This window comes from Diadema setosum, chromosome 16 (assembly GCF_964275005.1).
Source record: "Diadema setosum chromosome 16, eeDiaSeto1, whole genome shotgun sequence".
In the NCBI taxonomy this organism is placed as follows: Eukaryota; Metazoa; Echinodermata; class Echinoidea; order Diadematoida; family Diadematidae; genus Diadema; species Diadema setosum.
The window spans coordinates 311135-322408 of NC_092700.1; the positions used below are offsets into that span (position 1 = coordinate 311135).

The 11274-nt window shown below is 36.4% G+C and overlaps 1 protein-coding gene across 1 annotated transcript in view; it reads left to right on the forward strand.

Annotated features, from left to right (window-relative positions):
• The window catches only part of LOC140240180 (uncharacterized), a 128047-nt gene extending 120814 nt beyond the window's left edge, over positions 1-7233 (forward strand). The window contains exon 6 of the mRNA XM_072319979.1: positions 7107-7233. Within this exon, the coding sequence (XP_072176080.1) occupies positions 7107-7233 (127 nt within the window). The remainder of the gene's footprint in view (positions 1-7106) is intronic.
• The last annotated feature ends 4041 nt before the right edge of the window (positions 7234-11274 follow it).

Genomic DNA, 11274 nt, shown 5'->3' on the forward strand with positions numbered 1-11274 from the left:
TAAAGTTCGTTTTTGGTTCCTGACCGGATTAAGAAACTGTTGTTTCTGATTTTGGCTTTTTCGTAGAGAAGAAACTTAGATGCTCATCATATATTGGAGTCAAGGAGACGCAAGCATGATTTATACTAGTTTTTCCGTTTTGAAATGTCTGTAAAATTCACTCTTAAGCCGGAAGTATGCTCCACACAAAGTGTACAGTGGCGCGAAAGAGCTCTCTCACTGGACAGCGCTTGCATTCGCGCGCGCTGTACCAAGCTTCTAACTTCTAGCTTCTGTTCGAAGCACAGAAATCTACACGCGTGCCTATGCAAGCATGCGCTCTGCACGCTCGTGGCATGAAACCGTAGCAGCGTAATGACGTAAATGCGAGCGCTGAATGCAAGCGCTGTCTAATGAGAGAGGTTACTCTTGAGATTGCACGGTTTCAAGCTGACCAGCACTGACATCGATGTATATTTTACTGGTTCCTGACCGGATTAAGCAACAAATTGTCAAGATATTTACATGGATACAAAGAGATGGGCTACCAAATAATGCATTTTCATTGAGACGCAAGGTGAATTTGGTATTCTTCTGACGTCTTGAACGTGTTCTACACGAATTACTTTTTTCATCATTTTTCAAGCTTAAATTACGCTATGATATTTTTCATTTACAGTGATTTGAGTAACATGTGACGATAGCTTACATATCTTCCTTGGATTTGATACCAAATTTGTGAATATAAGGTGTATTTTTGTTGCCGAAAGCCCAAGGACAAAATCCCCTTCTGCATCTCATTACGTATGCAAGCCTAGAGCGGGCTTGCATACGAGTTGAATAAATACGAGCGAATTATCGGGTGCTGCGGTCTGACTGTATACTCTAGTATACGCCCAAGAGTTTATGCATCTTAGTGACATCAACAACTCAAGCAATCTAGATTTTCAGTACGATGGCTATCACTTTGAGTTAGACAAGTTCCACGACGATGAGTGTAGGAGTTATTTCAGGTAAAAGATAACATTTTGATTTTAATTACGCCGGGTCAGTCTGTAGGCCCATGTAATGTATTTACTGTAGTGTTTTAACAGGATTCACCTGCCCTGGCTCCCTTGCCCTGATCACACATACGGACAGCGTGTACAATTTCCTATAGAGGCTTGCAATGCACGTGTGATTCAATCATGCGTGGTGTCTACACTGCTACAAGCGCGCGGATTGGTTGTTGATTCTGTGTCCGGCCTCGTTGCGACCGACATAAATCTGGGCGAGACCCGTTCCAGATTTCTACGCTACGGCAGGCTGCCCGCTGTTACTATAGTAACGTGTCGATTTTTGCGCACGGACCGCAAATTCTACGTCCGTGCTGAGGATGCGAAAACCACCTATATTTTTGGAACCCACATCCTACAAGCTTTGCTTTTTAGTGGGTTCCTCATATTACACGTCAATTATACGTCTTTATACATTTGTGCAATTTTGGTTCAAACTGACCTTTGTGTTAAAAACATTTCTTTTTCAAAATCAAATGGAATATAAAACTTGTATGAAATGTGGAATATGGAACATGAATAAAAAAAGATATGTTTTGTAAGTGGTGCTTCCGCACAAGAGACTCATAAATAGAAGCACCTTTCAATAATTACATTTTCAATCTTAATCAAATTTTCTTTCTCTCAGAGTGAAATAAAACATACTTCTTTTTTTAATTAAAAAATAACTTATTACATTTAAACCATTCATTCAACAATTGTAATTCATTATTCAGGGTAAATATAAGTGTGTTTACATTTCTGTGAGAAAATGATATTACTGTGTCATCAGCAATAAGAGAAAATTTCAATATTTTTGAACATTTTACAATATCATTAACATATACTAAAAATAACAGTGGCCCCCCGCACAGAGCCCTGAGGTACAACGATGTTTACGTCTCCTTGCATGGATTCGACACTATCAACCACCACATATTGTTTTCTATTTAACAAGTCATTAGAAAACCACTGTAGGGGTGAACCCCTTGTTCCATATGAACATAGCTTTGTTAAAAGGATGTGGTGGTTGATGGTGTCGAAAGCTTTTGAGAGGTCCATGAATACTCCACAACAAATATTACCTTTATCAATGTCTTGTAAAATATAATCAGTAAATTATATCAATTTCAATGAGATGGAATGATTTTTCCTAAAACCAAACTGTTCAGGAATTAGAATATTCTCCTTGGTAAGATAATCATACAGCCTATCATACATGAGTCTTTCAAGTACTTTAGCAAAAATAGAGAGGAGAGCAACAGGTCTATAATTTTCAATATTCTGTGGACTATCATTTTTAAACGAAGGAACTATTTTGGCAAGTTTAAATTCATTTGGCAACACCAGTGCTCAATGACATATTAAAAATATTACGTAATGGATCAGCAATATACTGAATACAATCTTTAATGACTCTAGGAGATATATTATCTGGCCCACTGGCTTTTGGTGTCTGAATCAAAAAAGATATTCTTATGATTTCACAAGGAGATGACGTTTTAACCAACCAAAAAAAAAAAACATTTTGACATGACATTAACTCTTGAAATGAATGAGATGGGATAGAAATCGACTTTGACAGGCTTTCGCCGATATGAATGAAATAAGAATCAAATTGATTTGGTATATAATGTTTTTAAGAAAACCTTGAGTTCTCGAACACATACTTTTGGGCATAAAATTGAGGGGGGGGGGAAGGTTTCTACCTGAGATTTCATTAATTTGTTTCTATGTTTTTTTTTACATCAACCTGTGTTGACGAAAATATTCCATTGTAATACTTGTATTATGAACAACGAATAATATTTGTGAGTTTATTTTTATACTTCTTATAACTAGATATGTGTTTAGCATCAGAATATTTAAGACTTGACGTATATAATTAATTCTTAAATTTTATAGATTTGAATATGCCTCCAGTAATCCAAGGTTTCCTGCATTTGTTTTTGTTTTCATGAATATTTAAAGGGAAACATTCACAATAGAACATATCGAAATTTTCGATAAACTTACTATAACTGTCATTTACATCTGAACACTCATTGACAAAACACCAATCAATACACTTTAATTTGTTATCAAACAACAACAAATTTTCTTCTTTAATGATTTTTTTTCTTCACACATTTTTTCTTTAACGATTTGTAATTACATTGTCCACCTGCCAATATGACATATATTGGAAAATTGTCAATCAGAAAGGTCATCATATATAATTCCATTAGAAATATTCTTATTGATAGAGTTAGTGTAAATGTTGTCAATAAAGGAAGCTCTGGTTGATGAAATACGAGTTGGTTTTGATATCAAAGGAAACACATTAAAAAGAACGTATCTAAAAAGTTGTTTGTTTTACTATGACTTCCATAATTTAATAAATCAATATTAAAATCGCCCATCAAATAAAATTCCTTCTTTTTGCTTTCCAATTTTATTCTACAATATCATTCAATTTAAAAGGGAAATCCACAATTCCAGTAGGGCCTACTTGGAGGACGATAAATATATGCTGCAATAAATGAGTTATTATTTTGAGTAAGTTCAATAAAAAGCATTTCATAATTGTCTGTAATACATGACAAATCATTTTGTATAGCATATTGGCATTCATCGTTAACATAGAAAGCAACTCTACCACCAACTTTACCTGGAGGTCTACATAAATAAACAAGAGAATAATCATCGAAATCATACATATTATGGTTTGTTTTTGAAGAAAACCAGGTTTCAGATACTGCCATAATGCTAAAACTGAAGTCTAGTGTAGCAAGAAGGGTGTCAAATTGATCATTTTTTTTTTCTGGAAACTTCTTGCATTGATATGAAAAAAAAAAAGACAGACAGAGTTTATATGTGCCTGCTTGGCATGAAAATCCTCACTGAACATATATTTGCAATTAACATCAGAAAATTGGAAATAATTTCTTGATCAACATTGAGTGATTGATGATTCACTGAATTGATTTTTAAGGGATTAACCTTTAATGATTCAATTTTATTTATATTGATTTCTTTCGTTAAATTGAAATGACTCTAAATTGTCAACAGAATTCATTATCGTCAGAAATGTGATTAAATGGCAGTGCATCTGAAACCCAGTTTACACAAAGCCATGACTGAGTAGAAGAAACATTGCTACTTTCACATTCACACACACAGACACAGTTACTATTGAAAAATCACAAGAAAAGACGGATGATTTCAATCTACTAGAACGTTGATATCGTAACAAAACAATGAGTGGAAGTAAAAGTACACTACCTAAATATCGTTATTCGTTGCAAAGAACAAGATAATGAAGTACAAAAGGTGAAAATGTCAATATATAAACAAGGTACACAGTAATAACAAATGTTCAGTGGAGTTTCAAAAGATCTTCCGTTGTGTGTATCTGTCTCTTCACAGTTTTGTTGTTTCCAGACTTCAAAGAGACGATAATTCTACCATCTGTAGACCAGGGGCCCGTTTCATTAAACTTGTCTTCAGTGACAAGTTGTCATAGATGTGACAAGCTACTGAAATCCTTGCATCTGATTGGCTGAGAGCAAATTTGTCATAGAAATGTGGCAGTTGTGACTGATGACAAGTCTCATGAAACGGGCCCCAGGCCGACTGCACTCTGCATTCTTCTTTTTTGCTCTCTTTCATAGCTTCCCAGAAGAGATTTCCTATCATAACTTGGAAATCAAATCAAATCAAATCAATGTAAAAAGTCCTTATTCATATCACATCCTTACGTCTTCTTTCATGTATTGAGAAAATTATACAGAAATCAGAAGTATTATAAATACAAACTCTGAGAGCGCAGAACTCCGTTAAGCATGCAACTCATTTCCACCACTATTCTTGTTCTTCCATAGAGATATCAGTGATTTCCACCCATACTTACTTATAGCAATGTGTGCTGAAAGTCGCCCGATTTCCCATTATAGCAGCCTTTGTTACGTCATAAACCCTCAGCTGCACGGCGCGCCTCGGTACTGTTCGTCATTCCGAAGGTTCGCTATTCCGAAGATTCGTTATTCCGAAGGGTCGTTAATCCGAAACACACAAATTCCCTATACCTAGAGGTTCGTTAATCCGAAAATGAAATTCGGAACATTTGTGGCGTTATTCCGAAGGTTCTTTATTCCCAAGAGTCGTTCATCCGAAAATGAAATTCGGAAAAACAATCCTTCGGAATAACGAATCTTCGGACTAAAGAGCCTTCGGAATAACGAACCTTCGGAATAACGAGCTGTAACCGCAGAAACTAGAGCACGCACTTTAGCGTGCGCATGCAAACCTCAAATACTCGCAGCCTGAACTCCCAAGTTCATTGACCCCACCTACCAAAATATCATAAATCCTTCACAAATTCCCCAAAAATTCTCGGATCAGAGTTGAGTTGAGTTGAATTTATCAACAACATACATGTGAATATGATAACATGAAATTACATAGGGTAAGGTACAATAGCATGAAAATCTTTTATGAGAATACAATGATATACAAGGTTCTTACAGCTATGCAAGCATATGTTTTACATACTTATATTTATCTTACATAAGAATACATGTGGTATAATTGATTTAGTTTCATTGTGATACATTTATCACTGAAGAGGCAAAGAGAATGAATAAGTATGTACTATAGACATATGCATAGACAAAGATTCTGAAAAAAAACTAGAAAATAGAAAACAGAAGATAATGTTGTTAAAGGGGGAACCAAAAGTTAGCACACAAGTCCTAGTCGAGAATGGTTCTCCCATTATAGCTACATGTATATCTAAAATGTTCATTGCAAGGTCTACCCTTCTAAAGTAACTGTACTATAAAGTACATTAAACGAAACATCTAAATATTCTTTTCATCACTTAGCTTCATCAAGTTGCTTTTTAGGTTTCTTCGAAATGAAGATCTTGTTCTTTCCTCCTGAATATTTTTGGGCAAACTATTCCAGAATTTTGACCCGACAAAAGATATAGAAAATGTACCATGTGTCGTTAATTCGGGAGTCTAAGCATGGATTGATCTTTGCCTCTAGTCCTGTATGCATGATTCATTGGCTCATAATATTGCGTTACAGAATGTGGTAAATGTCCCTTGTGTAGATCATATACAAAGGTTGACACTGCAAGCTTATGCAGGTCAAGAACATCTAACACTCCTAGACTGGTGAATAATGGCCTAGAACTTGTTCTTAAGGGGGGAATGTAATTGCTCTCACGGCCATTTTTTTGTGCTAAAAATATACAATTTAAATGGCTTCTGTAGGTACTTCCCCATACTTTAATTCCATAAAGTATATGTGATTGTATAAAGAATTTTTATAAAAGCATGAGAACATGCCTTGTAACAAAGTATCTTAACTTAAAAATAAGCCAAGTTTGCGCCTAATGCATTTGTTGATACATTGAATCTGATCCTTCCACATCAAGGTCTCATCAATTTGGATACCTACAAAAGACGCTACATTTACTCTTTCTATAATCGTTTCAGATACTGTTAACACACCTTTAATTGCAATTGGTTGTCTTGGTCCTTTAATAATCACATAATTTGTTTTCTTCAAGTTAATAATTAATCTATTCACAATACACCATTTCTGCACCTAATTCATTTTTCCATTTACGTCATTCATATCGATTTCTTTTGTACCTATGGGAAGTATATGAAAAATGTTTGAAAAATGTTTGATCACTACCAAAAGTTAATCGCTTGTTACTTGTGTCATTCTCAACCTTTCCTGCAAGTTTCATCCCAATCCGTTAACTACTTTTTGAGTTATTTTGCACAGAGACGAACAAACAAACAAACGAACCAACGGTAACGAAAACATAAACTCCTCCCTTGGCGGAGGTAATAAGTTTTCCTTTCAACGAGAACTACATTCGTCTAGGGGTGTAACCTTTCTTTGAGGAAGAGAGAAACATTGGGATTATTACGCGTTTGTGATGCATAAGGCAAGTAAACAGTTAATACAGACTTGCAGTAATAACTAGCTGGCTAGACACTGTTTGAGTTTAAATTCACAGCATCACCCAGGTTCATAAACACATTGGTGTTTTTTTTTTGTGTGTGTGTGATTGTGTTTTTTTTTTTCCAGGCTGATCAGATGTTCTACTTCAGAGGACCTGAACCCGTTCTGTGCAGCGGTCAACGAGAAAGGGAAATTTGTGCTTACTGTTGAGCATGGGACATCACGTATGCATTCGATTTATACAGTCTTATGACAAATTTAATTCTGTTCAATCTGTATCAATCATCTTTCACAACTTTGCTCGTTTAAGCAATTCTTTGCATATGAATGTGCGTGAATGTGTGTGTGTGTGTGTTTGGATGTGTGTTTATGTTTGTGAAGCTGCTGAAAACAAACAAGTCAGAGTATTATAATCATGTCAATAAGCTGCATGAAAAAGGATGGAATATTCTACATGTACATATATATTTAGTCATCCAAATCCATACAGAACTTCATGCAGATCTGCAGAAAGCCAAAGTCATCTTTACATACCACTTTTGTTCTTAACTCTCTGGTTCGGGAAATAAGGATACTATTCCAAATCTGTTTTTCAAAGTACTTTGTATTGTCAGTAAAAGTGTCCGAGTGAGAAAAAAATGGCTTTGGGACTTTAATGCTTTTGAGGGACGCAAGTAGTGCAAATTTAAAGGGGCCCTAAAATCCAAAAAAAAAATTGAGTTCAGAGAAAGGTAAGATGTGTATATTCTTTGACATTTTTCACCAATTGTTTGTAGAAAGCATCTGTGTGAGAGAGAAACCACTTTTTTCACCCTGATGTTGCACATTTCGAAGTTCCTAAGCCCCGCCCTTAAAATAAAGTCAACTTTCGACAAACGTAGGTCACGTGATCACATACGTCATCTCAAGAATGAAGCCTTCGTGGTAGACGACAGCTGACTACATTTAGCCAATGTTTGAGGCACCCGCACCGCGTATACCCGTCAGTACCCGTTAGCGCACCCCGCTGTTGTCGTGTGTTGATTGCTCACAAGACGTTGGGTTGTTAAACGTTTGATTGCAAGAAAAAATATTGTTTTAGGAGATGTTAGCTCCACCTTGTAAACCATGCCTAGACGATGCGTCGTTGCAGGGTGTAGTAACACGGCAAAGGATGGGGTGAATCTTCACTCCTTTCCCATAAGATCCAAATTTGCGGTAACATTTAGACAGCTGACGAGGGCCGATTGGGACGAGAACAACAGCTCAAGCTTAGTAATGCAACGCCCACTTCCCAGAGAATACCTTCGAAATAGGGTTTCACACCCAGTTTGTCATCAAACGCATTAGAGGGCTAAAACCCGATGCTGGGCCTGTCATTCCAGGCATGGTTTGCAATACTAGTATATGACAGGTTCACCCGGCCAATACTTGCAATCTCCCCCCCCCCCCCACCCCCAACAATACTACACTACAATGTATAACATGTGCCACGTTCCGACGCCTGACTCAGTCGACGACGTGAGTTCGCGTACTGCTCTTAAAAACGCACAAACCAGCTTAGACCAATCGATGAATCGTCAAATTCCACAGTACGATGGAATAGTGTCTTAAGATTCTGTTCCTGTCACGTGTAGCTTGGATTTTATGTGGTGACTATCGAGCATTGTTTCCTGCTAGCTTTGTAAGTAAAACCCGGTTTCTGTCGCTGTTTTGTGTTAAAAAATCTGTGCCTCTACAAAAATGTAGCTATTGGTAATTTGAAGGGAAAAAAAATCATAGATTTATCATACAATTTACTTCAAATCAAAGCTTGGGATTTTCTCTACAAATTTGCTCGTTACATGTCCAGGGTATGTAACACAAATAAAAAAAAGCTATCATATAGGTTTGCAAACATAATATTTCTCATTAAGCAATGCTACTTTGCAGTCTCACAATAATGTGGCACACAGGGGTTTGCACCATGGCATACCGACAAAGAGTTGATAGAAGAAATGGATGTATGTAAGACAATTAAAATGGATGCAGTAAAAAACTACACTTGGAATTTGTCAACACTGACAAATGAGGTGATCCGATATATTTGGAAATAAATGTTATGACCTTTGACCCTAATTTATCTACACAAGATGGTGTCCGATCAAGTAGTTATTTCATGAAATAATGTACTTGACATGAACTAAACATGTGCAAAATATTGGGCTGATAGGGCCTGTTTTTCTTGAGTTATTGCAAAGAAAGTTGCAAAAAGAAAGAAATATGAAAATACATCGAAGCTAAGCTTTTATGTCAGCGAGGTTTTTTAACGTGATCCCAACACCGTATGAAAAACAAAGGGCAATTTTGCGATAGCGCAAAGTCTCAGCTTCAACATATCAAAATCTGGGGGAAATTCACCGAAGGGTAAGTGAGCTAGTGCTCGATAAAGACAATTATGTCAATTTTCACATCTAGAAAAATTCCCCCCTGTAGAGATAATACGTCATAACGAAGATACAGGAAGAAGTACATATGACCTTTGCCCCACTTTGCACAGACAAGATGACATCTGAGCAAAAAGTGGTTATTTTGTGAAATGATCCTTGTAACATGGTCTTTACGTGCGCAAAATATGGGAAAAATAAAACAGGTATTCACCAAGATACAGGATGAAACATTTATGACCTTTGACCCTAATTTACATACCCAAGATGGCGTCTGATCAAGTAGTTGTTATTTTATGAAATAATGTACGTGACATGAACTAAACATGTGCAAAATATGGTGGTGATAGGCTACGTTTTTCTTGAGTTTTTGCAAAGAAAGTTGCAGAAAGAAAAATATTTTAATACATCGAAGATAAGCTTTAATTTCAACCAAGTTTTTTGACGTAATCTCTACATCGCATGAAAAAAACAAAGGGTACAATTACTATAGCCCAAAGTCTCAGCTACAACATTTTAAAATCTGGGAGAAATTCACCGAAGCATAAGTGAGCTAGTGCACGATAAAGATAGTCATGTCAATTTTCATTTCCAGAAAAACTGCACTCCCATAGAGATAACACGTAAACTGGTCAAATTTGACAAGGTTACTTTCAATCCATTTTTACGAGGTGATGCCGTCATACAATCAAAATTGTGTTAAACAATTATGAAAGACCATTTAATAAGCTACAACATAGTGAAATTAGGGTGAAAATCGGCAAAGGATAAGTGAGATACGCTTGAGTGAACTTGAAATTTGATGACGTCATTGTGAAAATTTACTTTTTTTACCTTATTAAGAATTATCTTTTAATTATTTTTTCAGTATCGCCAACCCATGAAATGACATGCACAACTCATCAGCTTTCAAAATATGTAAAGAAAATGGGGGTCACCGTCCATCCTAACGAGTAAAATCGGATTTAAAATTGGCGTTTTTTTTGGCATAGTTGCACTGTATATCGCCATTGACGCGCGCCCGGAATTTCAACTTTGACGGGCCCGTATGACGTCATATTGAGTCGGATTGACTTGAAACTTGGTAGAAATATTCCTTGATATTTCAAACATCCGATCAAAGTGAAAAAAACGGGAAATTTCTATTGCATATGAGCTGTGCGTGCGTATATCTGCCCCCAAGGAAAAACGCAGTATCTACATCCAGCTCTATTTCTCAACAACCGAGATATTCACCATTTTATATTTTTGCCAAAGCCCCTGAAAAATATACTCTTTAGAAAAATTCCTTCATTGTGGAATTTTAGTCTATCTAGCTATCAATTTTCCTGGAAAATATTTTGTGTTTTTGTTTTGTTTTTAAGTTATTGATGAAAATGTAGATACTTTGGGGAAACCCCACGCAATTGACTGATTTCCCCAAGGAAAAACGCAGTATCTACAATGGAACGAATTTCCCCAAGGTAAAACGCAGTATCTACAGCGGAATGACTAGGATTAATCTTCTGGCATAATTATGTATGCATGTATCATTGTACAAGTATTCATGATGCACCATCCTCAACCTTGGGCCCTGGGGGATGCATCCTCCATCCCCCCATTTATGCCCTGATTACAGAGCAGGCTTCATAACACAAACAAATAACAGATCGTTCTTGGAACGTTTTACTTTGTCAGATTGCAGCTCATACTTAAAAAGTAAAACATTCCAAGACCGATCTAGCTGTAACGTTACGTGTTTAATATGAAGCGTGCCAGGGCTGTAATGTGGTGCTACATGGCCTAGCCGCTAACTAGCATCTAGATCTAGATCTGTATCCATACAGTCTAGACTAGAGTCTGTCTAGACCAAAATAAATCTAAATCGGATGTCTGGACCTAGATCGATC